The sequence below is a fragment of the Monomorium pharaonis genome, chromosome 5, assembly GCF_013373865.1.
Source record: "Monomorium pharaonis isolate MP-MQ-018 chromosome 5, ASM1337386v2, whole genome shotgun sequence".
Classification (NCBI taxonomy): domain Eukaryota; kingdom Metazoa; phylum Arthropoda; class Insecta; order Hymenoptera; family Formicidae; genus Monomorium; species Monomorium pharaonis.
The window spans coordinates 18,536,804-18,564,593 of NC_050471.1; the positions used below are offsets into that span (position 1 = coordinate 18,536,804).

A 27,790-nucleotide genomic window follows, 5' to 3' on the forward strand; every position below is an offset into this window, starting at 1 on the left:
CACGCACGCACGCACGCACGCACGCACGCACGCACGCACGCACGCACGCACGCACGCACGCACGCACGCACGCACGCACACACACACAAGAAGTGTAAATCTGATCGAGCAACCTCCACGTGGTACATCTTGGGTAATGCTAACGCTGGCGCACAGTGGGTCGAATGAACAAAATCAGTGGACATCGATAAAAAAATTAAGTCGTGATTTTTCCATTGCAACCATGCAATGATTTACGGAGTGTCTTTATTCTTTATATATTATTTATTGTTTAAATCTTTCATTTGTGTTTATTTTATTTACTCAGAGTTACATCTTATTTAGAGAATTATTATATTTTGTTCACATGTTAATCGTAGGGGTAGGCGAAGGCACTCCCTTTAAAAAAACTTGCCCAGAATTTATTCCCTTAAATCTCAATTTAAGTGTTTATTTCATTTACTTTGAGTTATATTTTACTTTGAAAGTTATTACATTTTGTTTACATTTAAATTTACCGTAGTGGTAGGCGAGGGCACGCCCTTTAAAAAAACTTGCTCATGGTTGGTTAATTCCCCACCTTTACGCGGTACCAACTGTTACCATTGAGAGGGAATAAAATTTTGAAAGAGACTTTTTTTTGTAAAAATAAAGTTAAAAAATCCAAATTTCTAGCAAATATTATTTAATATTCTTCATTTATACTTAATTATGTCTAAACATTCGTGAAACATATAAATATCGAGTTGTTACTATGAAAAAAATGTCATATCCACTAATTCAGACGTTTCGACCCACTGTTCGGCGGTCCTGTAACTTTCAAATTCTATAATTCAAAAAGTAGTTGAGTAAAACCTTTTAATTATAGTGTTTTGGAAAACTCTCGAGATATGCTATAAGAATATGTAATAAAAAATAGGGGGTTTCGTTAAAAAAAATTAAGCTAACATACAAATAATCTTCAAATTTGATTCCAAGGTCAAGGCCAAGGTCACTATCTTATGTTTCCCTTGAAGCCATATAACTTTTGTCTGAAACATTTTTCTATACGATCGCTCCCTGCAGTTACAAGGAGTGATAGATTAAAATGGGATACCCTGTATATATATATGTATATACAGGGTGTCCTATAACATGTGGGTCAACACTCGTAAAAAATAGAAGAGATCAAGATGAACAAAAAAGTCTACCATTTTGCAATATTTTCAAGAATGATTGAGTCATTAAATGTTAAATTTATACTAATAAGAACGTGCAGAGAGGCAGGATCGGACTGCCTAAGTTGCAGCACAGCTTAGTTAGATCAATAATTTTTGCAAATATCACAAAATGGTAAGACTTTTTTGTTCATCTCGATCCCTTTTACCTTTTTACGAGCGTTGACCCACATGTTTTAGGACACCCTGTATATACATACACCACTTGGGTTTAATAAAAATGTGTTATTCTAGGAATACTTAACGCTTTTTTTCAAATATTCAAATTATGCATATACTTGCAATTACTTGCAGGGCATTATTTAACTGTAGCATCGTTGAATGGCATTCTGAAGATTTGGAATCTGGGAAAACACGAGGCTAAGCTACACACTCGTGCTATGGCGACATACGAGGCGATTAGCGATTTTGCTGAAATCATTGAGGCCAGATGTAACTCAGATTGCCGTTGCGTCTCGATCACCGTCGCAATGGCGAATCTTATGCCCAGTTCTGTTTTATACATTTGGGATATCGAGAGCGATCAGATTCATGAATTAGACTTCGGAGAATCGGATGATTTAGGTGACGATAACTCTGCGTTGTGAGTAAAATATAGGTTAAGAAACTTTACATCAAATTATAAATTATAATTAATTATATTTTTTATACACTACTAAAAAAAAAATAGGGAACACTTTTTGTATACCGAAAATTTAGGTTATTTTCTAACTGTTGCAACTCAGCGAAAAATCATCGTAGAAACAAAATCCAAAAAGCGTTTTAAAGATTGAAACTTTTTCTTTCAAATGCTTTTTGGCGATTTTAGTTATCTTTTTTTTACCAACGTGGTACAATGATGAAGCTTGACCCGTTAAAATAAAAATTTTTTATGTGAATTTGCTGCGCTGCATCTCACGTGAAAAAAATCATAGAGCATTTTTGTTACTTGCATCTTAGATCCGGAACTTTCCCCTTTAATTTGAGTGGTTGTTCATTGCTGTACGATTTTTTTTTGACCGAGTTATGAGATTTTAATAAAAAATGGTCATTTTGACTTTCATCGCTTGTTACTCGTGAACAAATCAACGTACAGCGCTCAGCAAAAAAGTGGTGGAAAGCTGAAAGTTTGCACTTTTGAATGCTGCTAATGAAGATGCCGGTCGAATTGTGCACATCGCGCGCGCGTTTTCGTGCGCGAGTGCCAAGTCTTACTTTTAGACATTGTTCGATTTGTCTTCAATTTGCGCGCAATCACATAAATTGGACCGCGAGAAAATGGAAAAATGTGTACTTTTCTGATGAATCGCGTTTCTGTTCTTTACAGCAATGACGCTCGTACACCTATTTGGCGTCGATGAAATGAACGCTATGATCGACGCAGCGTTATGCTAGTACGAGCCTATAACGGTGGTTCTGTGATTGTGTGGCGGTGTATTTCAAAGCAGAACGAACTGAATTAGTGATCCTGCCACCGCCTGTAATCACAAGTGTTCGATACATAAATGAAATTCTTGGACCTTACAAATTGCTTCACGTTTATCGCATACGAATTTTGTGTTTATGCAGGACAACGCTCGTCCTCATACGGCAAATGTAACTAGACGCTTTCTCGATCTTGTCTAACAGTAGTTATTCGACCATTGCCTTCATGTTTTGTATAACGTCCTGTCTCTTGATATCGTGACCAAACTCTACTTACTACAGAGATAGACATACCAACATCCCAGCTAGCAAAATGACGCAAACTTTGCGCGAAGTTTGCCGCAAACTCGAGCAAACCTTTGTAACAAAATTACGACAAGGTGTGTCCGCATTAAGCTTAGCTTTTGCTAGCAAGGCTTGTTGTAAATAGTATGACGCATATTTTATGCAAATAACAGGGTAAAATTTGCTAGTAAAGCATAACAACAAATTTGTAGTAAGAACAAGGCAAACCTTGCTGTACACAATATGATAGCAAATTTGTGGCAAGAATAGAGCAAACCTTGCTGTACATAGCATGATAGCAAATTTGTGGCAAAAACGAGGCAAACCTTGCTATGCACAATATGATAGCAAATTTGTGGCAAGAACAGGACAAATATTGTCGAAATTTAGATTAACAAAAATGATTATTAGACTGAAATATTAGACTGATTAGTCCAATATCAAATGTGAATGGTGCAATCATACTTGGTTCTCTGTTCTCGACGAGCCCCTTTTATTAATCCAGTAGGTAAATCTTTTTCACGAGAAATGTGCCATCTCGAGATAGATAGTAAAGTCAGAAATAAAGTTTAAAACCCGATAATGCAACCCTGTTATTTGCATAAAATGTGCGTCATACTATTTGCGACAAGCCTTGCCAACAAAAACTAAGCTGTTTACGGACACACCTTGTTGCAATTTTGTTGCGAAAGTATGCTCGGCAAGTTTTATTTTGTTCTTGCTACTAATTTGCCGTTATTCTGTGCTTAACAAGATTTCCTGTTTCTGCTATAAATTTATTGTCATGTCGTGTAGCAAGGTTTGCTCTGTTATTTGCTTAAATTTTGCATTTTATCGTGTCGGAACAAATCTTGTAATTTCTATACGTAATATTTATGTACAAGTCTTTCTCTGTTATTTGCAGCATCGTGTGATGAAAACTTTTGCCGTAAATTTGCTCGAAACTTTTAGAAAACAAAGCAACAGACAATTACTTGTCATAAAATTGTTGTCAAAATTGAAACAATCCTTGCTGTAAAGCTTTCACGATATGTGATTTTAACAGGCCTGGCTAGCTGGGATGATGTGCTACGTGACGTATGCGAAAACTTTCTTCGAGAAGTGCGATTATTTGTGCAACTTCTGTTGCAAGCAAATGTCTACACGGCATTTTGAAAATTTTGTATACGAACTCAATACACTACGGGAGTCGTCTTTGTACTGAACATTTATTTTAAAGTCTCTTTGTACGTAAACATTACTTGTAAACATTACGGTATGTATGTGAGTACGTGCGTACTCGTAATGTTTACATGTAATGTTTATGTATAGAAGCTTTAAAACAAATGTTTAACACACAAACGATTCTTGTAGAGTATTGAGCTTGTATACGAAATTTTCAAAATGCCGCGTAGACATTTGAACGCATTTGAAACAACATAAAACGACATTTAAGAAGTTGCAATGAACAGTCGCGAGCGCGTGACGAACCGCGGGATCCTTACCATTGCTGTAAAACACATACACACATACGCACATGCGCGCGGACGCGCGCGTGCGATGTGCACAATTGGACCGGCATCTTCCACATGGTGCACATTGGACAACGCTAATGCCGGCGGTAAGCGTCATTAAAAAATAAATGTAAGGTTGACTTTGTAACTTGGTCAAAAGGGTGTAGAAAAATTGTTGAAAAAACATTTTAAGCAGTTTCAACAATTTTAAGAATAATAAACACGTGGAATACAAATGTTACATTTCATGAACGTTAGTGTTTATTACTGGGGAGTAACCGTACTATAAAACTTTGCTTTAGCGATGTGATTGGATCTTTCTTCACAACAGTACCTTAAACTAAATGAAAACCGTAAAATATGCGATTTTTTACGTAATCTTTGAACGCGATTTGTTGTTAGAAAAAGTAAATCCGTGAAAAAATTGATAACAGCATTCAAAATTGGAAACTTTCAGCTTTCCAATGCTTTTTTGCTGAGCGTTGATTTATTCATGAGTAACGAGCGATGAAAGTCAAAATAACCATTTTTTATTAAAATCTCAATAACTCGGTCAAAAAAAATCATACAGCAATGAACAACCACTCAAATTAAAGAGGAAAGTTCCTGCTCTAAGATGCAAGTAACAAAAATGCTCTATGATTTTTTTCACGCAAGATGCAGCGCAGCAAATTCGCATAAAAAATTTTTATTTTAACGGGTCAAGCTTCATCATTGTACTACGTTGGTAAAAAAAAAGATAACTAAAATCGCCAAAAAGCATTTCAAAGAAGAAGTTTCAAGCTTTAAAACGCTTTTTGGATTTTGTTTCTACGATGATTTTTCGCTGAGTTGCAGCAGTTTGAAAATAGCCTAAATTTTTGGTATACAAAAAGTGTTCTCTATTTTTTTTTTAGTAGTATAGGTTAAGAAAATTTACATTAAATTATAGATTAGAATTAATTATATTTTTCATTAATCGAATTACATATGTTTCCAATATACAATGTATATCAAACCACCCGTTCACTTTGATTTTTTCGAAAACGTAAAGGAAATTAGAAAAAATGAGTGTATATAATTTGCCCACGTTCGAAATGGTCACGTTTAAAATGGCCACGGGAAATATTGCTCGGAATTCAATTTGTCCACGTTTGAAACGGCCACGTTTGGAATGGCCATGAGAAATATTGCACGGAGTTCAATTTTTGCCCACGTTCGAAACTACCACATCTGAAACGGCCACGTTCGGAAAGGACACATTCGGAATGGCCACGTTCGAAACGACCACGTTCGTAATGGCCACGTTCGAAACGACCACGTTCGTAATGGCCACGTTCGAAACGGCCACGTTTGAAATGACCACGTTCGGAACGGCCACGTTCGGGATGGCAACGTGGCCATTTCGGACGCTCCCGTTTTCAGTATATCCTTAGAATATCTTCTGTGATATTCTGAGGATGTACTGAGAACAATGTTGCTGTGGACATAGGAATATCTTGAGTATGTTCTGAGTATATTATAGTATACGTGGAGTATATTCCCACACAACACAAAGACGTCTAAAAGACAACTAAAAGATAACAAGTTTTCGTCATGGACATCTTTTAGGTAGAGCTTATAGTCGGCGAAAAGATGACTAAAAGACGACTTATATCCCACAAAAAATTATCTTATAGTTGATGGCTAAAAAACGTCTGATATTAGACATCTTTGAAAGCTCTGCCAGCTTAGCGCGATTTTGCGACGCATGACGCGCGATCCAATGACAGCTGTTTTTCGAAAAAGTAAAGCTCTCATTAGATGTCGCGCATCGCAAAATCACGCTGGTCTGCCGGAACCCTTAATCATTTTAGCGATAGTGAAAGTACGGCCATTTGAAATGGCGTGACATCTCACTTCTTATAAGAATGGATTTTCCGCTCGATAAGTGAACTCTTCATTCGACTGGAGTGAACGATTCACTTTTTTGTAGCAAATCGTTCACTTAATTAAAATGAGTAAATTATTAAAGTAGTGTGTGACAGTCTTTTTCCACGTCGGACAGGAACAAGAAGTTAATTTTTGCTTTCTTTAACCACGCTACGGGTGGTCTTTATGTAGCGGATCGGCTGCACTTTGCCCCCGAGAGAGTTAATCCGCCTATTGACATTGCCGCGCACTAACTAGCGGGCATGTCCGCATGTGGCGTGTTGCTTTCGCTAACTAGACGAGCGGAAAGATATCTTTTAGTCCACTTTTTGCTTTGCCGAAAAGACAATTATAAAAAGTCGACAAAAAGACGTCCTTTTTTAAGTTGTCTTTTCGACAATACTATAAAAGATGTTTTATAGTCATTGTCAAAAGATGTCTTTAGTCTTACCTAAAAGACAACTTGAAAAAGACATCTTTTCGTCGTCTTTTAATATTCTATGCTGTCTGGGTCCTACGTATATGAGACGTGACATTTTTATAATATTCTCAGAATATATTGAATTTTTTTATAAGTACCCTGAAAACATTAAAAAATTTGATTAATTATTATAAGTTCATTATATAGATTTTATAATATTTTATTATATAGTAAGTTTATAGTACAGTTTATAGTTTTGTATACAAAATTATGTTGTACAAATCTGCCTGTTATTTTATTACAAGTCATCTCTAATAATTAATTAAATATCACACATTATTGCACTCCTTATAATTGAATATCACACATTATTGCGTTTAATACGAATTTTGTATCAAGTAAAATAAAAAAAGTAACGAACGAACGAATACAAAATATGTTACGCTTAAAAGTCCGGCATTTGAAACATTATAAATATTAAATTTATATCCGTACAAATCTGCCTGATATTTTGTTATAATTAATCTTTTGATAATTTTATATCACAACATTGCGGAACCGTGCAAGAACAGACAGCACACAATATTTATAAATATTTTTGTGGTTTTAGATTTGACAGATCATAAAGATTTATTATAAATATTATAAAAATATTTATATTTATAATATTTATAAATATTTATAAAATATTATAAAATGACTACAAATCTTTATTTCTTATTTACCATAAATATTTTATAAAATATTTAGTCTATATTTTAATACGTCGAATAAAGATTTTTCCTTCATGTATATAAAAATGTATAAAATATAATTATATAATATTTTTAAAAAATAAATAGAAATAAATATTTATAAATATTTATCATAAATATTGTGTGCTCTATGGGAAGTTTGTAACCGTGAATTTTCAAATATGATGGGCTACGGATAGCCGCGGGCAATTCAGGGTTCGGGCGGCGGGCTGGTTGAATGAATAACGGAGGCAAGCGGTATATAGTTAACAAGTAGTATTTATTATGTACTAAGCCTAACTAATATTTACAGTGTCCCTGCTCTAATATGTACAACTTAGCCTAAGATCTCGCTATGCGCGGGTGATTCGCTGTGGCGACGTGTGTCGCGGTGCGCGTGTGCGCGTTGAGTATTCGGTGCCGGATTGGCTGCGGCGGGCGTACGGCGCCCGTGTATCGGTCGGTCGGTGTGTCGATCGGCGGTAGCGGCCGTTCTTGACGATTACGGCGTTCGTTGCGGTGTAGTCTCGGCGGTGTAGTGCGAGGCGGCGTTCACATCGGTCACGGCGGTAGCCGGATTGGCTGCGCGGTGCGGCGCGGCGCTCCTATTCGCCGAGTCGGTCGGTGCGGCGTTATGGTTGGTCACAGCAGTGCGCGACTGAGCGGTACGGCGGGATCCGGGTGACGAGCGGGGCGGTGTTCTGCCACTCACTGCGTGGCGCGAGGAAGCGCTCAGTGCGCGCTAGTGAAGGAAACCGGATTTGTGGTTATGTTCGGCACTCAGTGCGTGCTCTGGAGGCTCAGCTCAATTCGCTGAAAGGATCGGTCGGCTCACTTCGCTAGACCGGGGAGATCTGCTTTCTTATCACCAGCGGAGGGCTTTTATAGCCCCCGTTTGATGACAAGAGGAGCGGAGATGTGCGGGGAGACCGAGATAAGCGGAGGGGACTACACGAGGTAGGAGGGTAACGGCCTCGTATCTATGGGTGCGTTCCACTTAATGCCCGCAACGCTCGCGAGCGTTGCTTATCCTTGTTTAATATTTGATAACCAACAAGGATGAAATGATTCCACGGTCGTTGCGAGCTTTAAGTGGAACGCACCCTATATGCCTTAACGTGGCGGAGGAACGGCTCGTTACAAGTTTAACTAAAAAGAACAGACCTACTGCTTTTGGACTGGAGCGCATTAAAAAAAAACACCCAAGTGTGAGAGAGATATATATATATAATGTATAGAGAACAAAAGAGTATGAGATATCCTCAGAATATCCTTAGAATATTACATATATACGTGAGATGTTCGGAACAAATTTCGAATATACGAAGGATCTACGATGTACATATAATATGTGATATTCTGTAGCCGATATACTCAGAATATCCTCAGAATATACAAAATATTGGTGATCCATTATTTATTGTTTATGATATCTTCAGTATGTTCTCAGAATGTTACATATATGTATATGGGATATTTCGTATGAATTCAGAATATACGGACAATATTATGTGCTATCTGAGTTATAGTCGTTAGAGTTGATACTTGACACTCAGTCGCCACCAACTTGTTGCTTTTCGCTCATTCATGTTTCGTCAAACAAGGCGACTGAGTGCCAAGTGCCGACGACTATGGGTGCGTTCGGGGAGACACTATTAACTCTACAAACGCTAACGCTATCTGAACTGTTCGTGGAGCCAATAGCGCGGTAGTGATAGCGAGTTCCGTGAACAGCTATAGCGTAGCAAACACTGTTGGGCAGTTGATTAGCCACTGCCAGCAATATTAACAAAATGTTTATATATATATTAATAATTATTTATGTTAACTATGTTACTTAGTATATTTATTATTATTTTTCTTTATATATATATGATACTTATTTGTTTATATTTATTTTATATTCAATATTTTAATAATTATAAAATGATTATTAAACAATTAAATTTTTCAATGGAAATTAAAATTATTGAAGTTCACAAAATAAAAATTAGTAAAGTTATTTACGATCTTATTAAATAATTTTTTTAAGTTTTATATAAATTAAATAATAATTAATAAGTCCTATATATTACTCTTTAATAAAAATTATTTTATATGTAATAAAATAAAATAATTTAAACAATTTCCTATAAATTTTTATTTTGTTCCATTTTTCTATCTCAATTCAAAATCAAATTAATTAATTATTAATTTATATTTATTTTACATAATATTATATGTTTGAAGCTTATGCCTAATATAATTTTTTTATGTAAATTTATGTTCTTTTGCACTATGTCGTATACTGTCGCTCTTGAATTGCATTAATTATTTAAACTAAAATTTTAAAATAATATATGATTACTATACGTTATCAATTTAATTGATAATAATGATACTTAAGTCGTTTACATATTTGCAATTGGTACAGAAAAGGATTGCATTTTAAGACAAACAGTACATGCAGTGTAATGAATCAAAATAGTATATATTATTATATACATATTTTGATGAAAAATAATATTAAACTCAAAGATCCAGTCTTGATCATCTTGATAGAAATATATTAATGAAATATTTCACAGAAACTTTTTTATTTGATCCCTTTTTATTATTTATTAAGATTTATTAAAATGCATTAAAATTTATTAAAATTTATAAAATTTATTTATATAATAAATAACAATGTAATAAAATAAATTTTATGAATTTTAAGAAATTTTAACAAATTTAAATGAGTATATATTAAAGAATTTTAATATATTTTAATAAATTTAATAAATTTTAATGAAACAGATCTCCTCTCTCTCTCTCTCTCTCTCTCTCTCTCTCTCTCTCTCTCTCTCTCTCTCTCTCTCTCTCTCTCTCTCTCTCTCTCTCTCTCTCTCTCTCTCTCTCTCTTTCAATGAAGAGAGATTTTTAATTAAATATTTTCATTAGGACATATAAACAATTTCTTATTGTCTTGTTTCAAGATCACGCATAAATTTCTCTAACCTTAAAAGAGAGATAGCACGTGATGTTTAAACAGACAATGGTGGGGATTGAGCCAAACGCTATCCATGCACTACCTCTGAAGCAGTAGCATGGATAGCGCGCGTTTATGACGTCAAACGCTACGGACAGTGACGTCATCATAATTTTGATAACGCTATCCAGCGTCTCCGCGAATAGCGGTAGTACTGCGTAGCGCTAATAGTGAGCTCCCCGAACGCACCCTATAAATTCAGGCCAAATATTTCATACAGTGGGCCGTGCTGTAGCTCGAGCGGCTCGAGCGTTTCTCTCGGCTATTCTTATTTGTATAATTTGAAAAATTATCTCTGTTATTATTAAAAATACTCAAAACCATATGACGCCATATGAGACTTTTACGTTTAGATCAATCCCTTCTATTTTCGCATGAACTATTGTATATTTTAGAACTTTCATCTCGTGTGTGTGTGTGTGTGTGTGCGCGCGCGCGCGCGCGCGCGCGTATGTGTGTGTAAAGTATTAAATTGAACTTTCTAGATCGAGAAGAAGTGCTACAAATTAATAGCTTTGATTATTGTAGAATTCAAGTACGTGACACAATCAGTGTTGGGTAAGATACTTTTAAAATGTATCTCGATACAGATACAGATACTTATAAAAAAATGTATCTAGATACAGATACAGATACACAAATCAAAATGTATATAGATACAGATACTCAGATATTTTAAAAGTATCTCAAATACGTATCAGATACTCTTAAATTATTCAAATAAAAAAAATCTGAAAAATTTAAATGTTTGTGCGCAACACGAAAAGCGCATTATAAAATAAATAATTACATTTTTGTGTTGCGCATAAATACCTGTCGCTGAACTCTTACTGTCTTTTCCGAATTTTTTATTTGTTTGTTGAATTGTTGAGTAAACTTGCGTTTCTCATCTTTTAAATTATATTTTATTGTAATAATAATAATAATATTAATAATGTATGTAATATGCACAAAATCTAATGATTCTATAGACTAGATAGCAAAGTTATTTCATACATAAGTACTATTTGCGCAAATCTAAATGACGCTATCAACAGTAATAGCAAATCAAAAATGACATTAAAAAAACATGTTTTTCCCAATAAAGACAAAAAGTACGTGAAAATGTATTTGAAAATGTATCTGAAAATGTATCTGAAAAGCAGTTCAGATACTGTGTTTTGTATCTAGATACAGATACAAATACTCTAATTCAAATGTATCTCAGATACAGGTTCAGATATACAAAATGTATCTCTATACATGTATTTAGATACATGTATAGAGATACTACCCAACACTGGACACAATATTATATAGTTTTTATTAATGCAATATAAAAGAATATAATGTTTTGGTTTACTTTTAGGGCTGCACAGTGCAAAGGAAGGTTGGTTACAGCACATTGCTGGGACATGGAAGATCCTAGACTACTAGTATGTCGAGCTCAGAGATTGGAAAGCTATAACTCGAAGGACAATAAGGACAATGATCAGGTAATATTTATAAAATGTTTACAAAATAGAGATCTGCCAATTTTTTTCGCTTGTGACTACATTCTCAAGAATAATTTTTTCGAGATTGGAATTATCGAAAATGCAAGTTTGAGAACAAGTGATAAGTTTCGATACTCTTGCTAGCGCAGAGTAAACGAAGAGAACGATGGACGGAAAGAAAAAATACTGCCCGCTGCTACAACTCTTGCGATGAGATTATTGCAAAATTATTGCAAAATTATTGCAAAAAATAACATCTCATCAAGTATTAAGAATACATGTATCCCATTTGAAAGTATTATCAAAAATTTTATTGAATCTTTTATTATTACACACATTAAATATTTCTATATTTGAACATAATTCTCTTTTAGTTTAAAAGTTATTTAAGTTACTGTTATTAGGCGCTATGCCTCGGCCGAGAAATGATATTTCTTTCAATTCTTATATTAATATCTTTAAAAGTGCGTTCTGAATATGGGCTGTTAAGTGAAAAAAGTGCACGCTACACGAACATATCTATTGTCTCACTCTTTTATTTTCTATCTCGTTTAGGACCATTGTACATACACTTCTGTAATAATTACTATAAGAAATTGATTAATGTGATTGGTTAATTCGGCTGGTTACAGATGAATTGAGCAATGCGATGGGTCGAAATTTTACGATTACAATTACGGAAATGTATGTGCAATGGCTTTTACTGTCAATACAGTAATAATAAAACACTAGCAAAAGTATTAGCCGCTTCGTCGGCATTGACGCCATACGGCGCACATCGTTTATTTTTTAATTGACTGGATCGATTTGCATGAAAATTGATATCCAAAGATTTTTTGTGTCGTTGAATATGAATCCAAGATCCAAGACAGACCTAAAATAATCAAAATTTTGCGATTGTTATGAAATCTGGTATCTAGGGGTTTTTTAGGTCGCTGAATACGAATCTAAAGTCAAAACTCCTAAATTCAAAATGGTGGATCCAAAATAATTAAATTTTTCCGATTGTTATGAAATCTGATATCTAGGGGTTTTTGGGTCGCTGAACACAAATTCGAAATTAAAATTTCAAAATTGAAAATGGCAAACTTAAATAGCAGTCAAAATTAATCAAAAATTTTTATTTAAATTTTTTGCTTAAAAAAAATTTTTTTTGTTTTTGTTTTTATGATTTTTCTTTTATTTATTATTTTTAACAATATTTTTTAATTATTGTTTTTACTATTTATTTTGAAAAACAATTATTTTCTATTTTATTGCCTTTTATTGTTTGCTTTCAATTTGCAGTTTCCTTGCTTATTTACGCTCATTTATGATATTTAGCGAAACAACCAATACATAAAGGTATATTATTGCATTTTGCACACATTGTCCTTGCGTCCTTCCTTTTTCCAATCGACTGACAGAGAGCACAACAATTAAAATATTTTCGGTCCGCCATTTTTAATTTTAAAATTCTGATGTCTGATTCGTAATCAGCGATCCCAAAAGCCTTTAGATACAAAGTATCTTTAAATTGCGATTTTTTTTTGCCCACAGAGGCACGAACAATGAAAATTCGCCTGCCGACGAAGCGGTTCAGTGTTCACATTGCAATGTATCTATTGTAACATTTCTTTAATAGAAAGACTGTTGCTAACTCGTAACTGTTGCTAATATTGAAACAATGAACCGTGCATTTTCTCGTCTTGCCTCTACTCTCTTACATGCCTACAAGGTTAACGATGTCGACGATAACTTATTTCAATGTGAGAAATTCACATTTTGGACTTTGCGCCGCGATAGTTTGTAGAGCATGTGGAGATAAAAATAAAAATTTTTATTATATAATTCAAACTATTAATTGAACTTATTAGTTACAACTTGATCGGTTCAGCTGTATTTCCGTGAGATCGTATAATCTCGGGTGCTCGAAAGGCGTCAGTTCGCGTATAGTATATACAGTTTCACACTGCGCATTTACTTGATGTAAGCCACTATCATATCTTAACAGTTTTGCCAGGACAAAAATAATTTCTGTACCAAATAATGCTCAAAATGTACCAGGTTCGACATTTACACATGCTAATTTTACCTTTATTTTGTTGTGTGTGATCATTTTTTAATTTTTTTTAACTAATAACTTCAAAATTTACAAGATTATTTTCAAAATGGTAAAAACTGTTTACATAGTTTAACGTAAAAGTTTAAGACATTAATTCTGCTCTTATTTAATTCATTTTGGTATATTGAATGCTTATTCAAAAACAGTTGTACTTTTGCACCCATATAAGTATCTTCAATTTTTAAATGATAATTAGGATTAGTTACAGATATTTTTGATAAAAATATTTTATCAACAATGGATTTTTTAACAAAATTTCTTAACATAGTTTTATATAAACCAATAAATTTTGTATGCAACATATGAATTTGAGTACCTTTACCTTGAAAAGTAAAATTTATCTTATTTAATCAATATCTAATATGTACGATAAAAACAAAAGATATATTTAAAAACATGTTTGTGTAAATGTTGAAGCGGGTGATCTCTTTTTGGACACGTAATGATGCTTCGCGCGCGCGCACACACACACACACACACACACGGTGGTGCAAAGGGGGCTTTCGGCCCTCCTCCCGCACCCACCCCGTCCAAGTCGCTAACCCATGTAAAGTGTGTGTGTGTGTGCGTGTGTGTGTGTGTGTGTGTGTCCAATCGTGTGGTGTCCATTATGCAGTGTCCAATAATGCGGTGTTCAATCGTGTGGTGTCCAATCGCGCGTTGTCCAATCATTACATGTCCAAACGGGATACTCCCAGTTGAAGCTACAGGTTACCGAGCGTCGGTATCTTTCCTTCTCGCTGGCTGCCTTTTTCGTACAACTCCTTCGTGGAAGTGATCAACCTCCTGAGCGTCGTATTAAATTGCAACTTTCTTCAGCAAAGATTTTCGCTCGTCCCCCTCTTCCTCTTTCCTTTGACGCTTCATCCTTCTCTAAAATCTTGCGCCCTTACTTGCACTTTGGACAAAGGGGGGGGGGGATTGACTACATACCTCTTGCAGTCCAAAAGGACTCCCAAGTCTCTGTCTTGGCATTTGCCCAAAGTTTCACAGGAAAACCACGTTCAAAAACTGTGAGCAAAACGGTCTTCTGTCAGTGAAACTCTTTTTTTTTGCCTTATTTTTGTCAGCTACTACTGTTCAAGTGACACCAAACCTCAGCAAAACAAATGATTCTGAAACAAAACAAAACAAGCAACAGACTTTTTTTCTGATTCCACGGGCTTTATTTTTTCAACCAACTTAAACATCTCTCCGTAAAGAGAACTAATCTATCTGCATGAACAATTTTTTTTTTATAGTTTAAACGACTTTTGCATACAATAAACCATTTCATCAAGTTTCTTTAAGATTGTATAAGGATCTTCCCAATTGCTTTGTAATTTAGGAGTTCCGAATCTTCTTCGAGGATTAAACAACCACACTTTTCCACCTATCTCAAAAGGATTAGATCTGGCTTTCAGATCATACTTCGAGAAGATTTTATTTCCATTGGAACTCTCGCTTTAATCTGAATTTCTTCCAATTTCTTTTTCAAATCCTTGACATAACTTTTTCCTGTTTGAGATACAAATTCAGGAGATTTTGTGTATAAATGAATTCAACGGGAGTCTAGGCTTCTTGGCAAAATATAATTCGGTTGGAGTAATCCTTGTAACCTCATGTTTGGAAGATTTGTAGGTTAAAAGAAATATAGGAGACCGCAATTCTTTTGATTCGCGGAAATATATTTAGCGAGATAATTTAAGATTGTTTGATGTTGTCATTTGACTTCACCATCAGATTGAGGATGCAGAGCTGTAGTACGGGTTTTCTTTATTCCAAGAAGCATCATTAACTCTTTAAACAATATAGATGACAAAAAAGGTGTTACGAGAGCCAAAGCTGGATGTTAATTACTTCTAGTGTTTTTATTTATACAAGTGTTAATTACAAACGGCGCATTGTTTTCGGCCATTTTCAGTATACAAAATGAATTAAATGGGTTAGTCAGTAGTCGTTTGAGATAAGTTCTTAATGAAAATGACGTTGCAGAATCCAGTGTTGTTGAAACTGAAACTCTTTTTCTACTGAACTTAGAATTAAACTGGTCAGTACTTTGATCCTGTCACATATTGATTAATGTTGCCTTGTGTATCACGGATTAAGTAGGGAACTTAATACTAAGCTGCAAAGACTTGTTAACTGCTGTATAAGATTCATCTTTAATCTTAGGCGAGACGAACATATTACGCCGTTTAGACATCATCTTGAGTGGCTTTCGGTTGAAAACAGGAGACTGTACTTTCTAGGCTGCCTAACTTATCGTATTCTCCATTTGCAGGCTTCATCTTACTTATGTGAACTATTTACCTCTCCTGATCCTTCAGTATGGAGATCAGATCGCACAATTTCTTTGTTACATGTTTTTCACATTCCTCTTCACAGGACTACTACTTATAGAAGTTCCTTTCATCTCCGCGGTCTATTTTTGGCACTCTCTCCCTGCAAACATTATATCTGTTCCTTCACTGGACTCTTTCAAGATCCTTCTTCACTCATTTCTTGCAGATGTCTGCAACATCTTGAGGATGTTCCAGAAGGCCATTGGTGATAAGACTATGTTGCAAAACAATGTTTACAAGTGGTACAAGGCTTGAAAGAAGGCCGAGAACGAGTTCAAGACGAGCAGCGCCCCGGACGAAATTGAGTGTTTTTGGAACCAATAGAGATTTGACGCGTTTGAGGCACAAAACATCTTTTAAAATGATTTAGGTTGATCCAAATGAAATGCCCGCAGCATCAGTGAGGTCTCTAATTGTCAATCGACGATTTTCGAGCACCCAATCTTTGATTTTTTTGACGTGGCTTTTATCGGTAGATGTTGATGGTCGTCCAGAGCGCTGTTCGTCTTGAACTCGTTCTTGGCTTTCTTTCAAATTCTTTGTACTACTTGTAAACATTTTTTTGTGACATAGCTTTGTCACCAAAGGCCTTCTGCAACATCCTCAACGTTTCCGCGGTAGAATATTCATTTCGCAAACAAAATTTAATGGAAATTTTTTGCTCAACAAAATCAGACATAGTAAAAATAAAAAAACTTACTTTTGTGTGTTTACAAAAACACGTGTAGCTCTGCAGCAATTGAATATATTGACATGAAACTCTGCATAGATGTCAAAGGCAGTACTATCGACCCACAAAAAAATAATTTCATGATTTTATAGTACCCGCGAAGTTTAAATAAAAAATTTACCTTATTTTTTTTACACAGTAGTATATATATTTATCACAGTAGTATATATACACATATACCCATATTATACATATAATAAATAATATTCTTTTTTGCAGACTGTACAAGCTTCTGTAGTATTGGTATCATTATTTGCAACCTCAGATCATGGTATCGTAATACAGGATGTGAAACCGATCGCCGATGAGGATTGCCGATTGTTAGGTGTGTGCTCCCCACATATTGTTATCCTAAATTCTGAAAAGAGTTTGAATAGGAATAGTAAAATTGTACCGTTATTAATGAGAGACTTTGAAGAACTGGGAGAATGCGATTCTGTTACTAAAAAAGCGGTGATAGACTTTAGTTATCATATTAGTGTGGCGAACATGGAGGAAGCTTTTAAAGCCATTAAATCTATAAAGAATGAAGCTGTCTGGAAGAGCTTAGCCAAAATGTGTGTGAAAACGAAGCAATTAAATATGGCACTTCTCTGTCTGGGTCACATGAAACAAGCCAATGCCGCTCGAGCTTTGCGTGAAGCAATGCAAGATAATAACTTGAGCTTGGAAGCACAAGTAGGAATTTTAGCCGTCGAACTGAGCCTTTATGTAAGTTACTACGGTATTAATGTTTGTTAATTATTTCTGTAGAAGATATTTACAGTCTCCGTTTAACGTCGTCTATACTTACATCCATTGGAGTCCGCAATTAAAAATACCATTATTTACAAAAATTAATAATTGTTTTTACAAAAGTTGCATCTTAATTGCTTCAATATTGTTCTCTTTAAAAGTTCTTAAAAAGAAGCTTTTTTTGAACTCAATAAAATAGTAAAAAGGACTAAAATTAGCAAAAACTCCTGATAACAAAGCTACACAAAAAAGTGGTTTTGCCTGTATACCAGACTTATGTATTCCTATCGATTTTGGCCTGCTGAATCTAAATCTGATGTCAGAATTGGTGGATTGGTTCGCTGTTTTAAGGAAATCTCGAAAAAACATTAGTGAAAGTGTTTTGTGGATTTTTGAGCTTTTTTGAGGGTTTCCTTGAAACAGCAAACCAATCTAGTAATTCTGACATCAGACTTGGATTCAGCAGACCAAAATCCATAGGAATACATGGGTTTGGCATACAGGCTACTTTTTTTGTGTAGCTGTGTAATTACAAAAAGTGCTGAAAAAAATGGGGCTGTAATGAGTCAGCATGGTTATCAGTACGCAACAAAACAATAACAACTTATCAATTTAACGTTTTTATTACAATATAATTTAATTAAACTAAATCGATGAATTACAAATAACGCATATCAATTTATTGAATCGATAAGTTACAATTGAAAACGTTTCTTTTAAACCATCTTCAGTACTTAATATAAAAAATGAGATACAAATGCAAACTATATTTTGTGAGATATAAATAAGAAAGTTACTGTAATCCAGAACAAAGTTGAATTTTCTTAGCCGGTTTCTTAGCTGGTTGTATATCGGATTAAATGTATATCGGAATAAATTAGTATATTTCGATTATCTGACTTAAAAGTTCCAATAAATTCACCTCAAGATTACAGTTTTGAAGTAGCAGAGGCGCAAAGTGTAAATGTGCTATGATATAATTTACAATAAATATAAATAAATTTAATTAACTGTAATAAATATAAATAAATATAATTAAGCATGGTCAATGTTACGTTCGGAAAAATTTTTCTTTCCGTCTCACTGACTCTCGCGCGTCTCACACGCCGCCCGCTTCGCCGAGCATTTCCCTCCCTCACGAACTCCCGCGCGCTTGAGGGAGCGTCACGTGCGCAGTATGCGCTCCTATGCGTATTATCCTGCGTATTAACCTGATTATAATTAAAAAAGAAATTATTTCTTTATTCTCTCTGCGTGTTAGAAGCTCGAATTCATCGAATCAAACGACACAAATTAAAAATCTCTTTAAGTCTAATATCTTTTATCTTTTCTTATTAAGGTCGTCAGGATGCAATCAGTACGCCTTCCCTCGCTAATTGCTACACTTTAATTATGCTACTGTCGCCGTTTCTCGCTTATTATAATAATTTTAATATAATTCATCTATAAGACTTACGCGTGATACCCTCGCATTGCGGAAGCATTGCTTTTGTCGTGAGGCGCGTGAGAATTGGCGACAAACAGAGCAATTACTGAGATATGCGGATTAATTATTTCGCTCATAAAAGTGATAAAAGTGAGAAAAAAGTCGCAAGGGAAATTCAAACACTGACTCCCTTGCCTACCTTTGGACTGAATATCATGGCTATCGGGCTAAAAATTAGAAATTACGAATTTGGAAAAATAAGTTATTTGTCGCGGAAAATTTCTGGAATTCGAGCTTTTCCATATCCGCGTACCCCTAGGTCCTTCTAGTTCTGGAGTATATAAACGCGAAAACCACGAAAATCAGCCTTTGAGTATTAGTCGCTCTGAAGCCCTGAATGCTCGTCAGTAACACAGGTGTCTCTAGATGATACTTTTCTCGAGCATTCGCACTATCCGTCGCGCTATTCCTTAGAATCGTGCTCTACTCCGTCTATCAAGGCTCAAGTATTCCGGGCGTAACAACCCCAAAAAACGTGTCGGATAAGGATAAAACAAAGTTTACATCGAAGACCTCTTACTGTAAGTGCTATTCCATCCTTTACGTCCTATATTATTGTTAAAATCAGTACGTGATCCGTGCGCGTTAATAGAATCATAAGATAATCGAGACTTTAATTACACAGGCACACAACAAAAAGTGGTTGATTTGGCGGACCAAACTACTCAATCCTTATGTATTTTAATCCGATAAATCCAAGGTCAGAATTGCAAAGTTAACTCATATTACCTCACCTTAAAATAATTTTTTTTAATATTGGTCCGGCCAACCAGATTTGTCTATCCTTATGTATTTTGACTCACTGAATGTAAATTTAAGGTCAGAATTGCTGAATTGGCTTATTTTTTTCTAACCTCAAAAAAACACTTTGTTAAAAGTTTGGGTAACAAATGTATAATTCACAGCATGCAAGCTTGCGTAACCACATTACTCGAAGAAAATTCAATACGTATGACAAGTCTAAGTTTCTGTAAATCAATAGCGTAGAAAAATTACTCCCTTTTTTATTATATCTAACTCTTTTATTCTCAAAAGTTCTGAGCAATGGCTTTCTCTTACGTGTCTTCCCTTTCACAGAGACATCTCGTTGAGCGTCCAGCAGAAATCAGCCATCATGTTTACATCCCACATAGAAATGAAACCTGCAATAGACGTCCATTAGACGTCTGCCATGGAAGTTTGAACTTCCAGTGGACGTCCATTAGACGTCCAATATAGAGCCATTAGAAATCCACAGTTCCACACTGCGTACGTCTATTAGACCTCCATTAGACGTCGTCAAAGAGGTCTATTAGACATTGTATGGATTATTGATAGAGGCTTCACGAAACCTCGATGGATGACTGGCAGATGTTTTGTGGATCATTAATAGAGGCTTCATGGAGCCTCGATAGATAATTGACGAAATAAAAATTTTAAATAAAAATTTCATTTTTTTAAAATTATTTTTATCAACAGTACATACTAAATTTAGGACAAATTTTTATTAATTAATTAAATTTAAATTATTTTATTTTATTCTTACTTGGAGCTGGTGGGTTTTGAACCCGGGACCTTAGGATTACGAACCTTGTACTCTATCTGCTACGTCAATTTGACTCATCGATATGGGTACTTGTTATTGTCTACATATACCTATATGTTAATATAAACTGACGCAATTATATTATTTTTTATAAAAGCAATTAAATTTTGCAAAACATTAAAAGTAAATAGCATTAATTTATTTACTTATTAATTTCATTGTTAAATTTATCTTTTCCCATAACCTTAATAATTTGATGAAAATGATCTATTTAGCATTAATACTTTGAAACGTTCAAATGGTTAATTAGATGGTTAACTATATAGATCATATATTCTAAGAAAAATTGAATAGTACATTTATTATCCTGTTTTTGTTCAGTACATGATGAATTAGATTTTGTGCATTTTTTTGTGCACAGTAATTGTGGACAAACCGTTATTTTTGAAAACAGTATCTTTATGATTTTTTTTTTAATATTAAATGGATCTCTCATTCAGAATGTTATAGTGTTGTGTAATTTCTGAGTTAACTACGACGCGCATGGATGGCTCAAAAATCGAACAGCATTGTGATATTTTTTATGAGACATTAAGCTGATATCATTTAGTTGATGTCATCAGGATAACATTTTCAAGAAACTTAAATGAAACTCCTCAATGAGATATCTCAAAGACCTGTGTTAGTAAACGTCTCTGATAAATGTTACCATTTTGACATTATTTCCAAGATATTTAAATGTTTTCTTAAAAAAGTTCTCTTAAAGTTTTCATTCTGACAAGCGTGTTGTCTGGGTAATTTCCACCATGGAAGTAAATGTTCCATAGAGCTATGGAAGTTTAATGGATCCCTAATAGATGTCTATCTAACTTCCACCATAGAAGAAAACATCCAATGAAGCTATGGATGTTTAATGGATCTCTAATGGATGTCTATCTAACTTCTACCATGGAGGTAAACCTCCAATGGAGCCATGGAAGTTTACTGAATCTCTAATGGACGTCTATCTAACTTCTGCCATGGAGGTAAACCTCCAATGAAGCTAAGGAAGTTTACTAGACCTCTAATGGACGTCCATTTGACTTCCACCATGGACATAGACGTCCCATGGATATATGGAGGTTTAATGGACGTTCATTGGACATTCACTGAATGCCAATTTCTATGTGGGATCCCACTTACCTTGATATCGATTCTACGTCTCCTTGATGTCCTGATGAAATCTATCGCCCTGTTCTTCACTATAATCACCTAGATTTCCTGGGAAGTAATTGACATGAGAATTCAAGAAATGCAACTTAAGATTTATTAAGCAACCTAGTTTTCTATAGTTCTCTATCATTTCCGCTACCCTTTCTCTGTAATTTGGATTTTTGTAGTTTTCTAGCAAATTTTCTGTTACACCTTTGAAACTTAGCCATGCTGCTCTTCCGTCTTTATTCATTTTGGTGACAAAATTGTCGTCCCTCAACATTTTACGTATTTGAGGTCTATCGAAAATTCCTTCCTGCAATTTTGCATCAGAGATGTTAGGAAATTTTTCTTGTAAATAGTGGTAGTATTCACCTTTTTTATTCAAAGCTTTTACCCATTGTTTCATGAGTCCTAATTTGATATGAAGAGATGGAAGAAGAACTTTTGAAGGTTCAACTAACGGTTCATTTATGATGTTTTTAGACCCAAGTTGCAAAGATGTCCTTGTTAGCCATTCTTTTCTTATGTAATGGTTCTTTCGATCTCCACTATCCCATTCACGTAGGAAACACGGATTTTTTATGTAACCTGATTGTTGACCCAATAATGTGCCGTCAATTTTCAGATTCCCACAAATTTGCTATGTTCTGTGTATTTAATTTTTTCAAGAACTGTTTTTAGATTTGTGTACTCTTCTTTTATCACTACCGAGTGCGCTACAGGAATGGAGGCATATACACTGGAACCCCGCGTTAGCGGACTGTTCGGGGCTTTCGTCCGCTAACGCGGGGTTATCTCCTATTGCTTGGTTTCACTCCCACTCCGTGAAATACGCGACTGCATTGCTCATTGCTATCCCCCACACACGCTACTCATGTGGGCCGAGTGCATATGGAGGGGATAGTTTCCGCTAACGCGGAGTACGCTAACGAAGGGTTCCAGTGTACATTTAATACAGGAAAATTAGATTTTTTTTGAGAAAAAATTTAAGAGGCACTTTTATTGCAGATTCTTATTCTGAAAAATCCTACAAACATATTAAACAAAAATTCAACTTGGAAAAAGTTGGGAATCATTGTTTAAAAAATGAAAGAATATGCAAATTTTCGTTTTTTGGCAATAAAAAAAAAAATTCATTACTGTTGGCAAAAAACAAAAAATATGAGTTTATAGGTATTAAAAATATCTATTAAATAAACCGTCGAACGTTTCAATTGGTTTATTTTTTAAGGAGAAAAAAATTAAAAACTGCTAAAATTTGCCTTTTTAAAAAGTGTTAATAACTAATGAACAAGTGATGGCAAATTCTTGTGACAGGGCTTAAATAGTAGCGTTTACTATTTTCTAAAAGTCCTGAAAATTTTAGCCCAAAACATTTATAACTTTTGGCACAAAGCTATTTGTTATTTAAAAATACGCTTTCTTTGCAACGTTACTCTACAACGTGGAGTCATCGTACATTATCTTGCGAGGGTGCGTTTTACTCGTTAAGAATTATACTTTCATGTACACTTGAAAGTGAAATTTTTATATTAAATTGTTTAAAAAAGGCTTTAAACAAAAACGTTTATTTTTTTTTATAAACAAATGGAACGGCTGCTTGTATTTTTATTATATTGAAAAACCAAATCAATAATTTAATTACCGCTATTTTTCTGCATTAAAAAAAAATAATTCTACGTTTATTAGGAGCGGAGATAATGCTTTTTCCTTTTCCTAATTACTGTGACGTTTGTTAATAATATTAAGAGCTGAAATTTAGCTGAGGTGTAGAGAAAGGCTGGAACTTCAATATGTTTCATTTACGAAAGCAACTGATAACAAATTCCGCTAAAACAAACATTAAAATGTAAGTGTTTTTTAACGCTTGAGCGAAAGAGCGGATGGCGCATGCGCAGCATGGCTGTTGAGCTCGCGCGCCAGTTTGCGCTGCTCAATTTGACGCGGCAGGAAAAAATTGCTTTTTCTTAGCAACTAATGGACGGAATGAGATTATTTTTTTTATTAAAAAATATTTTTTAAGACTAGTTATGATTGCATGTTTATAATAAACATTTGTTAAATTATTCATAAAAAAGTAAGTAATTTTATTATAATTTTTTTAATACTAATTTATATAATATTATTTTTAAATAATTTTGTATTTACATAATATAATGTATTGCATACAATTTTTCTATCAGCTATCGATCTGTTATAAATAAAAATAATTATGCAACTTCTTAATTGTTGACAAATAATGAAATTAAACATAAATAGTAAAACTATTGTGACCGACGCCTTTTTACAGAAATATTTTCACTTTCTTTGCCATTATTTTCATCGTCACTACTCTCATTATCACTGTCAATGTTAATGTCGTTAATGTCGTTATCGTCAGTGTTTTCATTTTGCACTCTCGAGTTGTTAAATTCTAAAAGACGTAGATCATCTGTTTCGCATTCGATATCAAAATTTAAATCATTTTCTTCCGGTACTTGTACAGATATATTTTCAATATTTGTACATGATGAACTGTGACAACCAGCACATAAATGTGAACATCGTAGACCATGTTTCCTACAGCCGCAAGATTTTGTTTTGCATCCGGATTCACATCTGCAGGTCATTGTTTGAAGCACCTCTTCAGGCATAAGTGATTCATCAGTATGTTTCGGTTGAAGTCCATTAACAGTTAATTTCCACCCTCACTGCTGTGCATTTACATCATTTCCAAGCCACATTTGTATTTGACAAAAAGTGCGTAAAGAATGTTATTTTGCAGCTCCTTCGGTTGGAGGTAATGATTCTAATTAAAAAATTTTTTTAAGGGTGGATTTTTGAAAATGTACAAATCTTAGATTGTTTAGCGATTGTTTTGCTTTTTTTGTGCTATACAGCTTAGCTATAATTTCAATACCACTTTGATGTATTTCTTGTTGAGTCGAATTTATGTCAAAATTTTTTACGTGAGTCAATAAATGATTATTATTAAGTAAAATTTTTATAAGCTTGCTTTTTCCTTGTTTGTAAAAAGAAGACGTGGTATCACATGCGGTAAATGCATGTAAAAACATATATTTTTTTAAGTCTTTGTATTTGAAACAATTATTCGAATAAAATTGTTGGGCTACTTTGCCTTTGTTGGGTTTCAAAAAGAAAATGTTGCTATTTTTTGGAGATAATTGAGTCAGTAAAACTAGTAGATCCACGTCTTCTCCTACAATTACAACATTATTGTTATTATTTTTAACAGTAATGGCAGAATTAACAATTACAGTGTCGGCATCTTCTTTTGCGATTTTTATGGAACAACCTGCAGTTTCTCACATAATAAAGAAATTAAATTTTTTTTATTTTTTCCACTTGATAAAAATATCTCTTGTGAAAATGCAATTTTTGTATTTTTATCAAAATTTATGTCTCGACCAAAAGTTTTATTTTTTCGGTGCAAGCGCTCAACAAATTTTGTTCCATTACAAGAATATCCATCAAATACAACAGCAATTTTGTGAATAGTATTTTACAACATAATTTATATATTGTTTTAATATAGCATCAACAGTCTCGTTAATATGCCAAACTATTCGATGAAGGACGAATCCACCATCAATAATATAATATACATTTTCTGTTGGTATTGTCAGAAGGGTAGTAAAATTTTCATAAAGAACTGATTTTCGTGTTTTTCGCATTCTTCCTTCATCGAACCATGATATCGGATAAGGAGCCAGTTCATAATTTAAAAAAGTTTTCATATCATTCTTATCATTCTTAATTAAGTAATTTTATTATAATATTTTTAATACTTATTTATATAATATATTATATATTATAAAATAATTTATATAATGTTATAAAATAATTTTGTACTTATACATAATGTACACATAATATAATATATTGCACATAATTGGAATGTTAAATCATCAACATTTTGTAATCGATCTTGAATACTTGGTCATCTTCATTCAATGTTGAATGTTTTTTTAGCCGATTTAATAAATTTTTTGCCGTTTCGTTTTTTACTTACAAATATTACTTTGCTGCCCCTTTTTCAATGTTTTTCTTGATTTTTTATATAATCGCTCGATGTATCGTCGCCGTACAAAATTCACCCATTGTTAAAATAAAATGTACTTGTGTCTTTTAATGATTTGCGCTTCCTTACATAATAAACATTTCAAAGTAAATACACTCAGTCGAAAAAAAGCGGTACACCTAAAATTTGTCAAAAAATCACTAAACTTCTAATGACGATAACTCCGCGAGTATTAAAGATAGAAAGGTTTCTAAAAAAAGAAATTAAAGCTTCAAATGTCTACTTTAAGAATCGATTTAGTAAAATTTTGCGTAATAATTTTTTTTTTAAATGGCGTATGACAAAGCGAGAGCATGCGAAATTGAAAAATATTGGTCCAAGTTTGCGACGATCCATGGCGTAAGGCAAGTATCGCAACTTGATGGGATAAAAAGCATGCGATAGTACAGAGTTTCTCCTTCAAAATGCTTTTTTACTCGTCTCGATACGATGATTTTTCGCTGAGATATACGCATTTAAAGTAAAAAACTGCTTTTTTATTCAAATGAGCATATCTCAGCGAAAAATCATCATATCGAAACGAGTAGAAAAGCATTTTGAAGGGGAGACTCTGTACTATCGCATGCTTTTTATCCCATTAAATCGCGACACTTGCCTCTTGCCATGGATCGTCGCAAACTCGGATCAATATTTTTCAATTTCGCGTGTTTTCGCTTTGTCATACGCCATTTTGAAAAAACGTATCACACATAACTGTGATATAAAATTTATTTAAGTAGCAATACGAATCTTGAAAATGCTTCTTCGAAAACCTAGCTAGCTGTATTAGATGCTGAGATATTCAATTTTGAATTTTTAACAATGCCCAATTTTAACTATTGCAAGAATAAAAATTCCGGGTTTTGCTAACAACTATGGTTAGTCTTTATTTTAAAGCTCGAAACCGTCCTCGGATTGTGAGCGTTCGACGTACATGTGCTTGTGTGTTGTGTAGCTGACTTACCACGGAATTTTACTATTCACATTAACACAAGCAAATCTGAGTAGTTACGCGAACGAAACTTCCCCATTAGGGAATTTTGATATTTGATTTTACCACGAAAGTTCATTGAAGAAGTTCATTGGGCTGTATCAGTTCCAGGAACTGCGATATCTAATAAAAATAGACGACTTTCATCTGACTATTTTTTATTAAAAGGTTTTACCGTCGGCATTAGCGTTACCCAATGTGCACCACGGGGGAAGTTGCGCGATCGGAATTTGCATATCATGGAGCTCTAAAAAGTGCCGTTTTGTGAGTGTGTGTGTGTGTGTGTGTGTGTGTGTGTGTGTGTGTGTGTGTGTGTGTGTGTGTGTGTGTGTGTGTGTGTGTGTGTGTGTGTGTGTGTGTGAGCGCGAGGGAGTATAAGCGTGAGTCTATGCGTAAGAGAGAGAGAGAGAGAGAGAGATAGTGAGAAGGGGGAGGGAGGGAGAGGGAGAGAGGAAGAGAAGGAGAGAGAGGGGGAAGTGTAGAGAGGGGGGGGAGTGCTTGGAACACTGTAAATAATGTCTCCACTTTTAACACATAAAACTGGGCATGTTCTAACACATGTTTTGAAAAGTATGTCAAAAGAATTTGTTTCAGCAATAGAAGTGGGTTTTAATGACACATTATTTTCAATTTTGTTAAAAGTCGAGACATTATTTAGTGTTCCGAGCACTGGTTTAAGCAAACGCGCCAAAGTAAACAAATCCTCCTGGCGTATGTGTATGTACGTACGCAC

At 34.3% G+C, this 27,790-nt stretch overlaps 1 protein-coding gene across 1 annotated transcript in view; it reads left to right on the plus strand.

Moving 5' to 3' along the window:
- The window catches only part of LOC105832659 (intraflagellar transport protein 140 homolog), a 164,527-nt gene that overhangs the window by 79,199 nt on the left and 57,538 nt on the right, over positions 1-27,790 (plus strand). The window contains exons 6-8 of the mRNA XM_036286695.1: positions 1,491-1,779; positions 11,782-11,908; positions 17,286-17,777. Coding sequence (XP_036142588.1) covers positions 1,491-1,779; positions 11,782-11,908; positions 17,286-17,777 — 908 coding nt within the window. The remainder of the gene's footprint in view (positions 1-1,490; positions 1,780-11,781; positions 11,909-17,285; positions 17,778-27,790) is intronic.